A 19,846-nucleotide genomic window follows, 5' to 3' on the forward strand; every position below is an offset into this window, starting at 1 on the left:
CTGCCGTGACCGGGTGAGGTCAAGGTAAGGGGCGCCAGACGGGGAACTAAGGTCAAACGTCAAAGGTCAGAGCTTGATAAGTGAATTTTGCATTATTAATATTCATGGATTTACGTATCTGCAGATAATACAATCTTACACACCAGAAGCATATATGTCTCTAGCGTGTTTGGTATAGGCTAAAACAGTAGGAGGATTTCGTGTTTTGTGCTAGAAAATTTTAAATGGTAGGAGATTAAATGGGTACCACCGGGCACGGCTCGGGAGGAGTGAGAATCCAGGGTAGTCGGTGTGTTATCGTTATGTGTATGATAGCAAGTTTGACACGATTAGAAAAAAGATCAAGTTGGTTTAAATTCGTTTCTGTGTGGTTAAGAATGCGTTGATGTGGTAGTGGTGTTGGATACGCGATCCTAGTGCGGAGCGAATCGGTGCAGTGTTATCAAATCTCTACTACAACACATTTCACGCCACTTTTTTTGTGTTTTTTTCGTTTACAGTTTTCAAAAAGGAATTTCTTAATATATCTGCACTTGAATTATCTGCATTTATAGAGTCTTATTACAACTAGATAGGAATTATATATATGTACGTACGTATTTGTAAACAAACTTCGACGTCATAGCGTCAACTGGATACAGATACTGAACCTTTTGCGCACGTGCATTTGAAACGTGCATCGATTGTGAGTGCGATATTGACAGGTGTCATGAGAAATATCACTTAGTCAGCAAAAGTCTTGAAGGTATTAGTGTAGTTTTTATTATGGGAACGGAAAATTGATTCTTCGTACGTTGAAATATTTGGTACCGGATTAAACTCGGTCAGTTTAAATGGTCAGATCAACGTACTTTCACGTGCAGTTCACGTTCCAGTCGATGTATACTTTAAAATAAAGAAGATTTGTACAAGATAAAATAATGTTTTTATCTGTTATATTCATGTATTCGATAATGGTATTGTATTGTTCTTGTTCCTGATGTGCCTGAATGTCCTAATTCCTGTTGATAATTTTGACAAAATCTATGGAATAAAACTGCCTCTATATACCACGATCACTTCAACAATTGATACCAGTAGTACCCAATCGATTTACTTCCCGATCTCTCCAAATTCCGATCTCAGTATCTCACGATCTCTCCACCTCCCGATCTCTTTACTTCCCGATCTCTCCACCTCCCGATCTCTTTACCTCCCGAACTCTCCACCGCCCGATCTCTTTACCTCCCGATCTCTGTATTTCCGATATCTTTACCTCCCGATCTCTATATTTCCGATCTCATTACCCCCCGATCTCTGTATTTCCGATCTCAGTACCTACCGATCTCTCCACCTCCCAATCTCTTTACCTCCCAATCCCTGTATTTCCGTTCTCATTACCTCAAGGTATCTCCACCTCCCGATCTCTCCACCTCCCGATCTCTCCACCTCCCGATCTCTTTGCCTTCCGATCTCTTTACCTACTGATATCTCCACCTCTCAATCTCTGTATTTCCGATCTCTTTACTTCCCGATCTCTCCACCTCCCGATCTCTTTACCTACCGATCTCTCCACCTCCCAATCTCTGTATTTTCTATCTCTTTACTTTCCGATCTCTTTACTCCCCGGTAATTTTCGATCTTTTTACATCAAATATCAATTTCTCCCGATCTCTTTTGATACCGATGTCAATACCTCCCGATCTCTTAACCTCATCCCCTGATTGTCCCATCTCTATACCTTCTGATGTATCAACCTACCGAATATATAACTATATATCTTAATTTGTATTCACCTTCCGATCTCTTTACATCCCAATTTCTATACCTTCCTCTCTTAATATCTCCTAACCTCTTAATGATACCAGGACTTCATTCAGTGTTTTAAGTAATTAATCAAGTAAGTAATTAAGTTAACGAAATTGTTGTTGTTTGAAATATCCAAAATGTTGCATAGGCCAACTTGTACCAGACATGTTACAGCATTAAAGCAAGATGTGGTAATCGATGTAACATATTTTTTTCATTTTGCAGCATAAACTAAGATATACACTAGTTATTCTGTACTAAAACATACTTGTAATTCAATACCATCAGAAATTCAAAAGCTTTTAAGAAGGTTGTGAAACGAGTTATACCATTTTATACCAGAGCAGTTCTGTTCCAATGTAATACCCATCAGCTGAATATCATATCCGCATTGATAAAAAAACCATGATAATTTGGCTTTTTATCTATTTCCGGCTTCGATTATTGGGGATCAGGTTCACTTGAATGTTTGATACGAAGCTTGAGTTCTCGGAGCTTTGAATATAAAAAATAAATGATTCTAAAACTTTCAAAAACTGGAACATCTAAAACGCGGATGCTTGATTTTCAATATTTCAAACTTTATTACCTCCATTCCAAAATTGTAAAAATTCAGAACGGTTTTGTATATTTTTTGACCGATTCTTCTTGTATTGAAGACTTTGTTATATCTGCGGTAATCAAAGAAACAACCCTATAATTAATAACCAACATTACTTCAATGTTTATTCATATTCAAGGTATAAATGTGATGTTGCTTTTAATATTCCATTCCAGCGAACTACTTACGACTGAGAAAACAGCCAAGTATATATGATCTGTAGTGAAGTATAAGGGCTGATTAAACATTGAATAGAAAGAAACACAAGACAGGGCAGAAAGAAATTCCTACAAGAACAGGTGTGGTGCAGTATCGGTAGAACTGTGATAACACGTGCTATAGGCACAGGAAATCATTTAAACAAGAGGGATTAGGAAAGGTGGTCCTACTTATGTCTTCTCTTCGAAGGTTAATTAAGGGATTAAGCCGGTCTCTTATTTAAGTGGCGAGCTATATCATTAAATCACCTGTGGAATTGCCAAGAGTGTGCCCAATCTACGGAAAACTTAAGTAATTATTCCTAAAACTTGAATAAAGATCCAGTATTTGAAACAAAATTCACCGGCAAAGATTCTGTGGAATGTGCATCCTTACCTACTCTTGGCGCATCTTCCTACACCAGTAGTGTGATATCTGACGTTTTGTTGGTTGTGGATCAGATGTTTCTCTGCACTAACAGTGTGATATCTGATGTTTTGTTGGTTGTGGATTAGATGTTTCTCTACACTAACAGTGTGATATCTGACGTTTTGTTGGTCGTGGATCTGATGTTTCTCTACACTAACAGTGTGATATCTGACGTTCTGTTGGTTGTGGATCAGATGTTTCTCTACACTAACAGTGTGATATCTGATGTTTCGTTGGTTGTGGATCTGATGTTTCTCTACACTAACAGTGTGATATCTGACGTTTTGTTGGTTGTGGATCAGATGTTTCTCTGCACTAACAGTGTGATATCTGACGTTTTGTTGGTTGTGGATCTGATGTTTCTCTGCACTAACAGTGTGATATCTGACGTTTTGTTGGTTGTGGATCAGATGTTTCTCTGCACTAACAGTGTGATATCTGACGTTTTGTTGGTTGTGGATCAGATGTTTCTCTACACTAACAGTGTGATATCTGATGTTTTGTTGGTTGTGGATCTGATGTTTCTCTGCACTAACAGTGTGATATCTGATGTTTTGTTGGTTGTGGATCTGATGTTTCTCTACACTAACAGTGTGATATCTGACGTTCTGTTTGTTGTGGATCTGATGTTTCTCTGCACTAACAGTGTGATATCTGACGTTTTGTTGGTTGTGTGATACGTTTTGTTGGTTGTGGATCAGATGTTTCTCTGCACTAACAGTGTGATATCTGATGTTTTGTTGGTTGTGGATCTGATGTTTCTCTGCACTAACAGTGTGATATCTGATGTTTTGTTGGTTGTGGATCTGATGTTTCTCTGCACTAACAGTGTGATATCTGACGTTTTGTAGATCTGATGTTTCTCTACACTACCTCTAAGGTTGTCGATGAGCCTCCAATGTCAGCCTATGGTGTTGTCGATGAGTCTTCAATGTCACCCTATGGTGTTGTCGATGAGCCTTTAATGTCACCTATGATGTTGTCGATGAGTCTTCAATGTCAGCCTATGGTGTTGCCTATGGACTTTCAATGTCAGCCTATGGTGTTGTCGATGAGCCTTCAATGTCAGCCTAAGGTGTTGTCGATGAGTCTACAATGTCACATATGTTGTTGTCAATGAGTCTTCAATTCACCCTATGGTGTTGTCGATGAGTCTTCAATGTCAGCCTATGGTGTTGTCGATGAGTCTTCAATGTCAGTCTAAGGTGTTGTCGATGAGTCTTCAATGTCAGCCTATGGTGTCGTCGATGGACTTTCAATGTCAGCCTATGGTGTTTTCGATGAGTCTTCAATACCAGCCTATGGTGTTGTCTATGGACCTTCAATGTCAGCCTATGGTGTTGTCGATGAGCCTTCAATGTCAGCTTATGGTGTTGTCGATGAGCCTTCAATGTCAGCCTATGGTATTGTCGATGAGCCTTCAATGTCAGCCTATGGTGTTGTCGATGAGCCTTCCATGTCACCCTATGGTGTTGTTGATGAGTCTTCAATGTCAGCCTATGGTGTTGTCGATGAGCCTTCAATGTCAGCTTATGGTGTTGTCGATGAGCCTTCAATGTCAGCCTATGGTGTTGTCTATGGACCTTCAATGTCAGCCTATGGTGTTGTCGATGAGCCTTCAATGTCAGCTTATGGTGTTGTCGATGAGCCTTCAATGTCAGCCTATGGTGTTGTCTATTGGCCTTCAATGTCAGCCTATGGTGTTGTCTATTGGCCTTCAATATTAGCTTATGGTGCTGTCTATGAGACTTCAATGTCACCCTATGGTGCTGTCTAAGAGCCTTCAATGTCAGTCTATGGTGCTGTCTATGAGCCTTCAATGTCAGTCTATGGTGCTGTCTATGAGCCTTCAATGTCACCCTATGGTGTTGTCTATGGTCCTTCAATGTCACCTTATGGTGTTGCCAAAAAGTCTTTAATGTCAGCCTATGGTGTTGGTTATGAGCCTTCAATGGCAGCCTATGGTGTTGGTTATGAGCCTTCAATGTCACCCTATGTTGTTTTCGATGAGTTGTCAGTGTCACCCGATGGTGTTTCCTATGAATCTTCAATGTCACCCTATGGTGTTGTCTATGAGCCTTCAATGTCACCCAATGATGTTGTCGACGAGCCTTCAATGTCAGCATATGGTGTTGTCGATGAGTCTTCAATGTCACCCTATGGTGTTGTCGATGAGTCTTCAATGTCAGTCTATGGTGCTGTCTATAAGCCTTCAATGTCAGTCTATGGTGCTGTCTATAAGCCTTCAATGTCAGTCTATGAGCATTCAATGTCAGCCTATGGTGTTATCGATAAGCCTCCAATGTCACCCTATGGTGTTGTCGATGAGTCTTCAATGTCAGCCTATGGTGTTGGTTATGAGCCTTCAATGTCAGCCTATGGTGTTGGTTATGAGCCTTCAATGTCACCCTATGTTGTTTTCGATGAGTTGTCAGTGTCACCCTATGGTGTTTCCTATGAACCTTCAATGTCACCCTATGGTGTTGTCTATGGGCCTTCAATGTCAGCCTATGATGCTGTCTATAAGCCTTCAATGTCAGCCTATGGTGCTGTCTATGAGCCTTCAATGTCACTCCATGATGTTGTCGACGAGCCTTCAATGTCAGCATATGGTGTTGTCGATGAGTCTTCAATGTCACCCTATGGTGTTGTCGATGAATCTTCAATGTCAGCCTATGGTGTTGTCGATGAGCCTTCAATGTCAGCTTATGGTGTTGGTTATGAGCCTTCAATGTCACCCAATGTTGTTTTCGATGAGTCTTCAATGTCACCTGATGGTGTTGTCTTTGAGCTTTCAATGTCAACCTATGATGTTGTCGATGAGCCTTCAATGTCACACTATAGTGTTGTCGATGAGTCTTCAATGTCACCTGATGGTGTTGTCTTTGAGCTTTCAATGTCACCCTATGGTATTGTCTATGAGCCTTCAATGTCACCCTATGGTGCTGTCTATGAGCCTTCAATGTCACCCTATGGTGCTTTCTAAGAGCCTTCAATGTCAGTCTATGGTGTTGTCTATGAGCCTTCAATGTCAACCTATGATGTTGTCGATGAGCCTTCAATGTCACACTATAGTGTTGTCGATGAGTCTTCAATGTCACCTGATGGTGTTGTCTTTGAGCCTTCAATGTTACCCTATGGTATTGTCTATGGGCCTTCGTTGTCACCCTATGGTATTGTCTATGAGCCTTCAATGTCACCCTATGGTGCTGTCGATGAGCCTTCAATGTCACCCTATGGTGTTGTCGATGAGCCTTCTGTATCACGTGGTTAGTATTCATATAAACAAAAGAATAATTTTAACGCCTCAATCATGCCCCGATTGTTCTTTGAATTGATGCCTTCAATTTTATTTGTAGGAGAACCAATGCTATTTGGAATAAAGTTCAGTTTTTAGATTCTATGAGAGAAATGAAGTATATATATTTATAGTCCGTGTGATTTCGCTAAGTGATGATGTTGGTGTTTCTCGCTAAAATAAAAGTTATTTTCCTCGCCTTCCATTAATCTGACTTTACCTTTACATATATGTAGACCAACCGTAACTAAACACACACCTATAACTAGAGAGTACATGGACACGGTTTTAGCTACGGTGACGTCATACGTACACAGGGAAACTGCAGTAACATATTGTTGTGAATAACTAAAAATATCAAGAATTCCCTACAGTATAAGCGTTACTCATTACAAATAGAATTCCTCTGTCTGGACAGTTTGTTTAAAACGCACTTAACGCTAGTAACAGTCTGCTCAATTAGTAATGATAATGGAGGCTTTCATCACGAAAAGAAATCGTGAATTTATCGAATGCGGTCTTCAACAACAATTTCAAGGATGTTTGTTTAAAGACGGACACATACATTGTATACAAACCATTGAGAAAGATTACGATGATGTATTTCCATTACGTTCTATTATTGAACTCGAGTTCTGTATTTATTTTTCATATTCGTCTATTAAGAAAAATCATTGACTGTGGATCTGGTGAAATTTCTCTTCTTTCAAAATAGCGGCTTTCCTAGTGATGTTTGTAATTAAGTGTAATCAGCACAAAAATAGTTTTGAACTCAATTATCTCCAGTTTTCTTGTTTTGCTTAGCTTTGTTGATTTTTGTTATGATAGTCAAGCATTCCGATGCTTGGTATTCCATTAACAAACATTACACATTACAGTCTTTTTAGAAATCTACTTCTTTTTTCTGTTTTTTGTCTAGTTTGTATTATCTTGAATTTCTGTTTCATCGTATGTCTCTGCTTGATAAGACGTAACTAGATTGTCCGGAGTTTTATTTCTTAGACATATAATTCCGGATAGAAAATGACGCCACACCGCCAATTCGTGACGTATTTCCGGTAAGAGGATCCAGAGGAAAGATGTAAAGGAGGAGGTCATCACTTGTAACAGATACACGTTGGTATAGTCCTCCCACGTGAAATCCCTACACTTGGACCTGAACATCAGGTTGAAGAAGACGAGACATGTGATTGGTAACCAACACACGAGACTGCAGATGACAACTACCCATACTAAGGCAATTGATGCTTTCAGACGGACTTCCTCTGCGTCTGCGCGGTTGGACGGTATCTTGTTCCAGTTACCTCCCCTTAGAATGTAGACGAGCAACATGACTATACTGGTGACAACCAAGAGGATGTTCGGTAATGCCAAAGATATAATTGCAAATGTCATCGTGTGTTTGTCGTGAAATTGGAAGAAACACCATTCTGATGGCATCTGACTCTCGGTATTCTCAAAAGCCACAAGCAATGGGATACACACAGTCAGCAGGAAAATCCACGGAAATGTCACAAGGCATATGGAAATAAATCTTAGTACTTGTACTCGTATTGGAATGAAGGTTTGTAGCGTAGCGACAATCCTGTCAATGCAGATACAGGAAAGCACGATTCCTGACATCAACATGTGCCAGAAATCGGCAGCATACCACATCTTACATATCCACACGCCGTAACTCCATGACCAGTCCAGTTCATAGTCCAGACCAAATGGGATAACAAACATCACTATCACGCTGTCGTATACACATAAATTAAGGATGTTCCAGAAAAGGGGCGTTTTCCGAAGGGTCTTGGAAAGAAAAATAAGAAGGGTGAGAAAAACGTTTGAGAGTATACCGGAAACGGAAATTGTAATGTATTTTGCGTGAAGAGAGGCTACGCGAGCGGAATCAGCCAGGTTGTCGTCATTGCTGAAATTTAGTAAGGAGGTGTTAACTGTGGTGGTATTTAGCCAAGTAGTCGTCGTCATCTGTAGAAAAAAAATTTAAAATGTGAACATATTTGAGTGAGTTAAAAGTGAGTTAATTCACAGATGAAATTTTATGATATGTTTATACATTGGTTGCCTTGCTATAGATATAACGGTATCTGCTGAAGATGACGTTATATTAAAATCCATCCATCCCATTGGATATTTGACGTCACGTGATCACCATCTGTATTTGTCGTCAAACACAAAGTTACAAAAAAATATCCTAACTAAGATGAATGAAACGGATAAGTTGTGTTGTTTTAATTATCCCCCCATCCCCATACCACATCATGAAATGGTTGGCTGTTCAAATTGCCTTGCTTTCCCGTTTGTCCATTGTCAGTCTGAAACAAATCTAGTCTCTATTTCTGATAAGCACCAGATAAGTCTTTTTTTCATGTGATTTTCCCCTTTTATCAAGCTGTGTTGTTTTGATTTTGGGGCCGATCAGAAAAGCAACGACTGACAGGCGGTCATCTTTGACTTTTACGTTGTTAGTTATCATTTTCCGTTTGGTCCCTAGTTGTGTTCTTTTGGTTTTAGGACTGATAAAGAATGGCTGAAAGGCGACTATTTGAATTTTGATTTTGAAAGATTGTTATATCTATTTCTTGAGGAATATTGGATTGCTCTTTCTCGAGTTTCAAAGATAGGTTTCCCGAACTCCCATGAATTTTAGGAATGATCAGAAAAAAGCGGAATGGCCAGCAGGCAACATGTAGATCTGAATGACCCTGTTGACTAACACCTACGCTTTGCCACGCCCTCTTTAAATCTTACTAGTCCTGTTGACAAACACTTTACGCTTTGCTTCGCCACCTGAAATTCTGACTGGACCTGTTGACTAAAGGTCTATACATCGCCTCGTCCCTAAAGTCAAACTGGTCCTCTTTATTCTGACTGGTTGACTAACACTCTACCCTTTGCCTCGCCCACTTTAGATGTGATTGGCCCTGTTGACAAACAGTTTAAACATTGTCTCATCCCCTGTAAATCTGACTGGTCCACTATAAGTATATTGACAAACAGCTTATGCTTTGCCTCGCCCCCTACAAATCTGACTGGTCCTGTTGACTGACAGACTATCATTTGCCCCGCCCCCTATGAATATGATTGGCTCGGTTGATTAACAGTCCACTTTTTGTCCCATCCCCTATAGATATGATTGGCCTAGTTGAATAACAGTCTATGCATAGCTCCGCCTCCTATAAATCTGACTGTATCTCGGTACACCGACAACAACCGAATAACATATAAAGCTTGTACGGACATGCAGTTCTAGATATGACGTCATATGTAAACCAACTTGTTATCAGACGGCGCTTGAAAATATAATGGTGTGTTGATTCAGGCTTGAAAAGAATTGCACACAGTTTAAATGTTATTTACTACAACTAGAATTCTCAGTCTGGATATCTGATTTAGAACGGTCTCAACGCTGGTAAAAAGCTTTACTGAATTAATGATGATGTAGGAGGCTTTCGTCTTGTGGAGATAATATGAAGAAATTGGCTACTACTTTTCTCAACAACAAATTCAAGGACATATGTAATAACTTGGTTACAGACGGACACAGACGCTGATCAACACCAGATCTGGTCAACATTATAATTGCCTGATCGATTTTTGTTTTTTTATGAGAGAAAATCGTCACTTGTTTTCAAAACAGCGTTTGTTCAGAAGTGACATCGCATGGTCATTGTACATTACGTCTGGCACCAATACACTGGCGTTAAATCACGGGATAAGATAGATGTAAACTTACACTCTCTGTCAGATATGTTGAACACCTACATGCAGGTTTGTACGTGAGCTTGTTTATTTTAAGGACAGACACTGACGGAAACGAGGGCGTTTTTATCACGTAATCAGACGGCATAATATGTACCTTAAACAATTTGTGTAAATCTTTTCTCCGCGTTACGGGTGATAATTAAGTCTAACAAATTGATCTCTCTACGTCAGTAGGTATTACAGATGTAAGGTCATAACTACACTAAATTTGTTATCGTGTACATTATAACACATTTATCTTTATACCATTCCACTTCAGTGTTACTACACGTCCATACATCATGGAATGTTGTAGGAGATGTTCACGTGAGTTGTACACACCGGGGAAACTGATTAAATCCTTCATATAGTTGTGGTTGGGGTATGATGAAGGGAGAGTTCCGGGTGGGGTATGATGAAGGGGGAGTTCCGGGTGGAGTATGATGAGGGAGAGTTGTGGGTGGGGTAAGAGGAAGGGAGAGTTCTGGATGAAGTATGATGAGGGAGAGAGGGAGAGTTGTGGGTGAAGCATGACGAGGGAGAGTAATGGATGGAGTATGATGAGGGAGAGTTGTGGGTGGAGTATGACGAGGGAGAGTTATGGATGGAGTATGATGAGGGAGAGTTGTGGGTGGGGTAAGAGGAAGGGAGAGTTGTGGGTGAAGTATGACGAGGGAGAGTTGCAGGTGGAGTAAGAGGAAGGGAGAGTTGTGGGTGGAGTATGATGAGGGAGAGTTGTAGATGGGGTATGATGAAGGGAGAGTTCCGGGTGGAGTATGATGAGGGAGAGTTATGGGTGGGGTAAGAGGAAGGGAGAGTTGTGGGTGGAGTATGATGAGGGAGAGTTGTGGATGGGGTATGATGAAGGGAGAGTTCCGGGTGGAGTATGATGAGGGAGAGTTGTGGATGGGGTATGATAAAGGGGGAGTTCCGGGTGGAGTATGATGAGGGAGAGTTGTGGATGGGGTATGATGAAGGGGGAGTTCCGGGTGGAGTATGACGAGGGAGAGTTGTGGGTGGAGTATGATGAGGGAGAGAGGGAGAGTTGTGGGTGAAGTATGACGAGGGAGAGTTATGGATGGAGTATGATGAGGGAGAGTTGTGGGTGGGGTAAGAGGAAGGGAGAGTTGTGGGTGAAGTATGATGAGGGAGAGTTGTGGGTGGAGTATGATGAGGGAGAGAGGGAAAGTTGTGGATGGAGTATGACGAGGGAGAGTTGTGGATGGAGTATGATGAAGGGAGAGTTGTGGGTGAAGAATGATGAGGGAGAGTTGTGGATGGGGTATGATGAGGGGAGAGCTGTGAATGGGGTGTGAAGAAGGAGAGTTGTGGGTGGAGTATGATGAGGGAGAGAGGGAAAGTTGTGGGTGGAGTATGATGAGGGAGAGTTGTGGATGGAGTATGATGAAGGGAGAGTTGTGGGTGGAAAATGATGAGGGAGAGTTGTGGATGTGGTATTTTGAGGGAGAGAGGGAGTGTTGTGCGTGGAGTATGACGAGGGAGTGTTGTGGATGTGGTATTTTGAGGGAGAGAGGGAGTGTTGTGCGTGGAGTATGACGAGGGAGTGTTGTGGATGTGGTATTTTGAGGGAGAGAGGGAGTGTTGTGCGTGGAGTATGACGAGGGAGTGTTGTGGATGTGGTATTTTGAGGGAGAGAGGGAGTGTTGTGCGTGGAGTATGATGAGGGAGAGTTGTGGATGTGGTATTTTGAGGGAGAGAGGGAGTGTTATGCGTGGAGTATGACGAGGGAGTGTTGTGGATGTGGTATTTTGAGGGAGAGAGGGAGTGTTATGCGTGGAGTATTAAGGATCGTAACCTACCTTGTTTAATCTTCAACCTCCTGCGGTCAAACAGAGACTGAAACTTTCCAGAGGTCAACCCATGCATCCATTGACTTGCCCAGGGAATCAAACTTCGTATGACAAGCTTTTGAAATTAGATCTAGGTATATCGCTTTTGCAAGGGTATGAAGAAATGGAATATTAATTAAGTGTCGTGGACTAATCAACGCCTATAGATAAAGACTAATCGAGTTATCGTTATTATTATCACCTGGTATTAACAATCAGCGATAACCTAGAAATCCAGGGCAATTATGTACCCACTTTGTAACAAGGGAGAAAATATAACATTTAATTGTACCAACATGTGTTATTGTTTTCTTTGCATTGTTTGATTGCTATTGTCGTATGTAGACGTGCCCACGGATAATATGTACTCAGTGACCCATTCATTAGTTACATGTATTTACAGTCGACACACTTAAGCTCCAATGGTCTGTTTTATTAGCTTTAAATGCACATTTTTATTTAAAATTACGCTGTCTTTACCCTCAACTCATTAAAGCTACAAGGGCCTGTTTTCATTATTGACCTGTCCTTACCCTCAATTCATCAAAGCTACAAGGGCCTGTTTTCATTATTGACCTGTCCTTACCCTCAAATCATCAAAGCTACAAGGGCCTGTTTTCATTATTGACCTGTCCTTACCCTCAAATCATCAAAGCTACAAAGGGCCTGTTTTCATTATTGACCTGTCCTTACCCTCAAATCAACAAAGCTACAAGGGCCTGTTTTCATTATTGACCTGTCCTTACCCTCAAATCATCAAAGCTACAAGGGCCTGTTTTCATTATTGACCTGTCCTTACCCTCAAATCAACAAAGCTACAAAGGGCTTTTTAATTTCTTAAGTTTTTTAAAGTTCTTATAATGAATATTGCCCTGTTCTTACCTTTAATTCGCCAGAGCTACAAGGACCGTTTTTTAATTACCCGAAGTTCACATTATATTGAGTGTTTCCTTGTCCTTACTGCCATCTCCTTTATTGCTACAATGACTTGTCTTTATCACTTAGAATTCAACTTTTCACACCTTACAGTCAACTCGTGAAAGCAACAAGAAATTGTATAAATGACTTTAAGTACACAGTTTTTGATATTGTAGATTTTAAAAATAAATCTTCACAGAGGTTTTCATTATGTAAGCATATAAACTAATGTTCATTATGTTAACATTCTTTTTTTCATCTTCACCATTGTCACGATTAGGGTATCGGATGAATGTACCCAAAAGAACGTGTTAACAGATAGGATATAAGGAAAGATGAGAATGGACAGGTTTGATGAAATGATCCCTAACATACCTGGCCTGTACAATATAGCGACACGATATCAACAATTATGTGGAGGTGGTATGTGCCTAGGAACTAGATTCAGTTACTTTTAAAGTAATTTATATAATAATACAAAACTTTGAATGTACCAACTATTCAAGGTCATGCCGGAGAGGGAGAAGAAGAAGAAAAAAATGTCCGTAAAACGGGACAGCAACATGTTATTTTAGGTCCTGATAAGTCTTGGGGTTTCCACAGTTGCTTCAGTAAGTTTGTAAAGAAGTCGATGTGTCTTCGGGGCCCAACAGTAGTTGCTACTACCGTCAATTCATAACGAACTAGATGGTTTGCAAAGATTCCATTCACGATATAGCTTTTCCGACAAAACAGCATATGGTCGGATTAAGTTATAATCGTAAAACAGAGAAAGTGAATATTGCTTACATTTTTTAAACGGATTGGAGAAAAACTGAGTATTTAAAATTTGTAGTAGAGGTAATTAGAGGGACTTTGAAGCTCCGAGATCGCACACTCCCCAACACCCACCAGTAGGCATCCGATAACCTTCCGTGGTATGCTTATGGAGCAACTGTTGTAACCAAAACACTGTTTGGGTAAGGTCACTGAAAAACTTTATCAGGGAATTGTTTTAGGAAAGGGGGATAGAAAAAGCGCAGAAAATTTGATAACATTAACTTCGGCATTTTGTAACAGATGCTACTTGATAAACCAAGCAGAAGTCAACAGGAACTTATTTTGAAGCGTACTAGCACTGCGTTAACAGGCTAGTATTTATGAATGAAAGGAAGCACAGGAGTTCCTACCACACGCGCAGTAACATGTTCCAGTCATATGTTGTTGACCAAAATAAAAGCAGACTGTCCAAATTGTAAATAGATGAACACGGAGATATCGGTTTGAGTTTAAGGCAGTTTATCAGAAAATTTTATACAATGTAGTTTTTGATTAAATATGGCGAGCCTGTCGTCTGCCAGTATATTAGTGCAAACAAACAGGAAACTGGCTATTTTTGTACTTGTGCGATATACACTGTTCGAAGAGCGTTAGCGGGGTACGTCCGACTTATTTAAAGTTCGACGGGTGTAAAACTAAAATGGAAACCTAGAAACGTGAATTTTCATTTCACGATTTTCTTAATTGCAACAATAAGAGATATAAATGTCATTGTTCATAGACATTGGCAGACTATCAATTAAACTTGTAGCGTGTGTTGGAAAAAAATACCGACATACCTTAGCTACTTTTCTTTCTATTTAAGCGCTCAATAGTTAATGTGATATGACGCACGTCTCTCTGATTCAATGGTTGATGTGATATGACGCACGCCTTTCAGATTCAATGGTTGATGTGATATGACGCACGCCTCTCAGATTCAATGGTTGATGTGATATGACGCACGTTTCTCAGATTCAATGGTTGATGTGATATGACAGACGACTCTCAGATTCAATGGTTAATGTGATATGACGCACCTCTCTCAGATTCAATGGTTGATGTGATATGACGCACCTCTTTCAGATTCAATGGTTGATGTGATATGACGCACGTTTCTCAGATTCAATGGTTGATGGGATATGACGCACGTTTCTCAGATTCAATGGTTGATGTGATATGACAGACGACTCTCAGATTCAATGGTTGTAAATTTATATAGTCATGGTTGATGTGATATGACACACGTCTTTCAGACTCAATGGTTGTAACTTTACATTCATGGTTGATGTGATATGACACAAGTCTCTCAGACTCCATGGTTCTAGTTGCTTACAAATGTCGCTCATCCTTCACAAGGACACGTGCCTATTTAGCTGTTCTTCTTGCAGATTTTCTCTAAGGTCAAGGACTTCCGGGCAAAGCGAATGATCCATTTATCAATGGAATGTAGACAATATTTGGACCCCCTAGACAGCTTTGCACTACTAAAAGTATTTTAATAGTATTGTGTTAAGATCTCCAAGTGAAAAAAAAGTATTCTGTATTTTTCCGTTTGAATTTTTTGAGATATGTACATTTAAATAAAGGTATTTAAAGCCTCGCAGCTTTTCGATGTACTAGTTAGGTTGAAGCACCTGTTTATGTTCCTAGACAGACAAGTTTGTTTTTCCAGACAGAATGATAGCGGAAATCCGACATTAAAAACATCGAGACGGTGCTCTAGTTATAGACGAGATAGCACTCTCTGTCTGTCTTAGTACAGAATCCCTCTATAACATTACACGTGCTTTGCACGCGCACGATGACGTGTGATACATTTTAACGCAATGATCAATTTCACCGCTTTTTGAATGAAATCTTAGACCGATTTCCAGAAACCGATTACCTGACAAGTTAAGTTGTAAACCATTATTTTATGTCTACGGTAGATTCCTTTACAGTGAAGTCTCCAGGCCAAACCATACAAATCCTTAGTTTTTCGGTCTTTTTCTTAGTTTTCCTTCTTTTTGAAGGTGATCCCTATTTTTCCTTGCTTAATTTTACTCTTTAAGCTTTTTGTATCTCTCTCATATAATTTGGATCCTTTTTGGCAATCATACAAATTCTACGAAGGCTTTTTGAGACAACAAAACCATTTTGGTATACTCTTTTACAATACCGCGTCTGCGAAGATTTCAACTTGTATTCGTAACATATTAATGTAACGAGTTTAAGATCTCTAAAACGCGAGTACCAGCCTCTGGTACGTTAGCATACATTTTTTCAATTCTAAATGATAAAATTCTTTCGTCTGTTGAAAGACGTGTCTAGACAAAAATAATTGATGGCAGAATTAATGGTATTTTCCTTCAACATCGTAACAGAAATATATCATAGTTTATACGTAAATGTGGTAACTGCAATATTTCTGCTTGTACATCCCGTAAGTCTATATACAGGTCGCAAAATTAAACCATGATCTGCTTATGTTGTATTTTGTGTTTTAGCATGCTTAGCCTAAGACCGAATATGGCTTATACGTTTCCAAAGCAGCGTTAAGAAGAGGAGAGCAAGGGGAGCAGAAATTATAATGTGAAACAGTCAATTAAATCGTTACCATAGTAATTAATTGATCAGAGTTATCTTAGCGCTTGTAATTAATGCTGAAAGTTTTATTATTTGTAAACAAGCGTCTACGATCATTCGGAACTTACTCGAACCAAAAGTTACAGGAAGGAAGCCTTGTATACGTGTATATAAACCATTTTACGAGGGTAAATGAAATATTTGATAGCACTCCGTTGTTTAACATATATACAATACTACAGAAATAATGCACATGCATTATTAAAGCAGTGTAAAGGGACACAACTATTGTCATAGATAATTCGTATAAAGGTGTAATGTTCTTGTCAATCTGTACAATATTCTTTAGCCTGGAAGTGATATACATTCAAGGGAGTACAGAAATCCATCGGCAGTTAACCTCTACATCTACAACGTACAAAGGCAGACTTAGATACTTATACAAAGTACAGCTGCACATTTTTTAGTTCACATGTCTAATTATATTGAATCCACCCATTGTCAATAGTATATTTAGTTCATACCACCATTCTTGCCATTTTGGTGTGGCAAGAAATTCAGATTTGTTAATGCTGTTGGTTTATGACAAAGTTCGCACTTTTTTATTGATATATTTTCCTATATATGTTTATATTAAAAAAAATACTGGTAAATTTCCAAAACATTTTCTGGTTACCGAGGACAATTATGTTTTGTGATATTGACTCGCTAGTAAAATTCCGGGTTTCCCAACCTGTTTTGCTAATATTTCGAAATTTGTTCAATATTCTTGTGCTTGATAACAATAGCAGGCAGATTAACTCACTATACCGGTAAATTATGAAGGTTTTATGGCCAATATCATCATCTCATTTGAAAATAATCATTTCCAGGTTCGTGAAGTGTTATTTATTCGGCGCTGATTAGAATCTTTTTTTTTTTCATTTGCGAGAGCGAGATCTACTCGGCTAACCAAACTATACATAACGGATGTCGTTGATGAAGCAGAGGACGCTTTCTCTACAGAAACACTTGGTCTAACTTCGTTTTTAATGGTTCCCCTGAACATCTGTTTTAATGTTAAAGTACAATACGTTTGATTGGGTGATATTGAACCAGACTTTTGTCGCCGATATGTTTCTGGGGATAGCGAATTCAACTTCCTTATTTCAATACCTTGGAAGGGAGATAACTCCCATCAACACAGCCCATTATCTTATCGCCAAAAGCAAAACCACTCAAAGTGACATTTGTTGCAATATTTTCTGTGTTTTTATTTGGTGACTTTGTCCATTCACTACGCATCAAGTGTACTTCCTACCGGATGTGAAATGAGTTCCATTTCAAATAAGTTTTGTAAGATGCACCCAAAATAGTGGATAGTTCGTTTTGGAATACTGTTTTGACATTTTTCGACCAGTTTGGATTTTTCACAGCCACCTCCTAGGCTTCATCAGTTTAACCCTTTGGCATTACTGACGAGTCCTAGAAGGACGAAACAGTTGTATGATGTAGCATCACTGACAGGTCCTAAAAGGTCGAAACAGTTGTATGATGTAGCATCACTGACAGGTCCTAAAAGGTAGAAACAGCTGTGTGATTAGCATAACTGATTGTCCTACAAACCGTTGTATGATGTAGTATCACTGACAGGTCCTAAAAGGTCGAAACAGTTGTATGATGTAGCATCACTGACAGGTCCTAGAAGGTAGAAACAGCTGTGTGATTCAGTTTAATTCATTGTCCTACATACCGTATCTAATTCTGAATTTATAGTGAAAGGGGCTTTTCACTTAACCGTCTTTTGTACAATCATCGACTTCCGGGTATTATCCCGTGATTTGTAATAATCAATTCGTAATCGGAATACCTCGGGAATCCTCGGACGTTTATGACATGTAACTGTGAGTTGTGAAATTGAGTATATTGGTTTGTGAAGCAGTATATTGTGGTTTGTGAAGCAGTATGTTGTGGTTTGTGAAGCAGTATATTGTGGTTTGTGAAGCAGTATATTGTGGTTTGTGAAGCAGTATATTGTGGTTTGTGAAGCAGTATATTGTGGTTTGTGAAGCAGTATATTGTGGTTTGTGAAGCAGTATATTGTGGTTTGTGAAGCAGTATATTGTGGTTTGTGAAGCAGTATATTGTGGTTTGTGAAGCAGTGTATTGTGGTTTGTGAAGCAGTATATTGTGGTTTGTGAAGCAGTATATTGTGGTTTGTGAAGCAGTATATTGTGGTTTGTGAAGCAGTATATTGTGGTTTGTGAAGCAGTATATTGTGGTTTGTGAAGCAGTATATTGTGGTTTGTGAAGCAGTATATTGTGGTTTGTGAAGCAGTATATTGTGGTTTGTGAAGCAGTATATTGTGGTTTGTGAAGCAGTATATTGTGGTTTGTGAAGCAGTATATTGTGGTTTGTGAATCAGTATATTGTGGTTTGTGAAGCAGTATATTGTGGTTTGTGAAGCAGTATATTGTGGTTTGTGAAGCAGTATATTGTGGTTTGTGAAGCAGTATATTGTTGTTTGTGAAGCAGTATATTGTGGTTTGTGAAGCAGTATATTGTGGTTTGTGAAGCAGTATATTGTGGTTTGTGAAGCAGTATATTGTGGTTTGTGAAGCAGTATATTGTGGTTTGTGAAGCAGTATATTGTGGTTTGTGAATCAGTATATTGTGGTTTGTGAAGCAGTATATTGTGGTTTGTGAAGCAGTATATTGTGGTTTGTGAAGCAGTATATTGTGGTTTGTGAAGCAGTATATTGTGGTTTGTGAAGCAGTGTATTGTGGTTTGTGAAGCAGTGTATTGTGGTTTGTGAAGCAGTATATTGTGGTTTGTGAAGCAGTATATTGTGGTTTGTGAAGCAGTATATTGTGGTTTGTGAAGCAGTATGTTGTGGTTTGTGAAGCAGTGTTTGTGGTTTGTGAAGCAGTATATTGAGGTTTGTGAAGCAGTGTTTGTGGTTTGTGAAGCAGTATATTGTGGTTTGTGAAGCAGTATATTGGTATATTGTGGTTTGTGAAGCAGTATATTGTGGTTTGTGAAGCAGTATATTGTGGTTTGTGAAGCAGTATATTGTGGTTTGTGAAGCAGTATATTGTGGTTTGTGAAGCAGTATATTGTGGTTTGTGAAAGAGTATATTGAGGTTTGTGAAGCAGTATATTGTGGTTTGTGAAGCAGTATATTGGTTTGTGAAGCAGTATATTGTGGTTTGTGAAGCAGTATATTTTGGTTTGTGAAGCAGTATATTGTGGTTTGTGAAGCAGTATATTGTGGTTTGTGAAGCAGTATATTGTGGTTTGTGAAGCAGTATATTGTGGTTTGTGAAGCAGTATATTGTGGTTTGTGAAGCAGTATATTGTGGTTTGTGAAGCAGTATATTGTGGTTTGTGAAGCAGTATATTGTGGTTTGTGAAGCAGTGTATTGTGGTTTGTGAAGCAGTGTATTGTGGTTTGTGAAGCAGTATATTGTGGTTTGTGAAGCAGTATATTGGTTTGTGAAGCAGTATATTGTGGTTTGTGAAGCAGTGTATTGTGGTTTGTGAAGCAGTATATTGTGGTTTGTGAAGCAGTATATTGTGGTTTGTGAAGCAGTATATTGTGGTTTGTGAAGCAGTATATTGTGGTTTGTGAAGCAGTGTTTGTGGTTTGTGAAGCAGTATATTGTGG

At 39.3% G+C, this 19,846-nt stretch overlaps 2 protein-coding genes across 2 annotated transcripts in view; one reads left to right on the top strand and one right to left on the bottom strand.

The window, feature by feature from the left end:
* LOC132546062 (ADAMTS-like protein 2) overlaps window positions 1–19,846 on the top strand; it is a 108,142-nt gene that overhangs the window by 33,371 nt on the left and 54,925 nt on the right. The gene's annotated exons all lie outside the window — the stretch shown is intronic.
* LOC132546136 (histamine H2 receptor-like) lies at window positions 6,429–11,944 on the bottom strand. The gene is made up of 2 exons (XM_060209835.1): window positions 11,885–11,944; window positions 6,429–8,288 (listed from the first exon to the last, which is right to left on the bottom strand). The coding sequence occupies exon 2, from the start codon at window positions 8,286–8,288 to the stop codon at window positions 7,230–7,232; it is 1,059 nt and encodes a 352-aa protein (XP_060065818.1). The 5' UTR covers window positions 11,885–11,944; the 3' UTR covers window positions 6,429–7,229.

This window comes from Ylistrum balloti, unplaced genomic scaffold (assembly GCF_031769215.1).
Source record: "Ylistrum balloti isolate Yb309-2 unplaced genomic scaffold, AGI_CSIRO_Ybal_v1 Utg369874, whole genome shotgun sequence".
NCBI classification, from domain to species: Eukaryota; Metazoa; Mollusca; class Bivalvia; order Pectinida; family Pectinidae; genus Ylistrum; species Ylistrum balloti.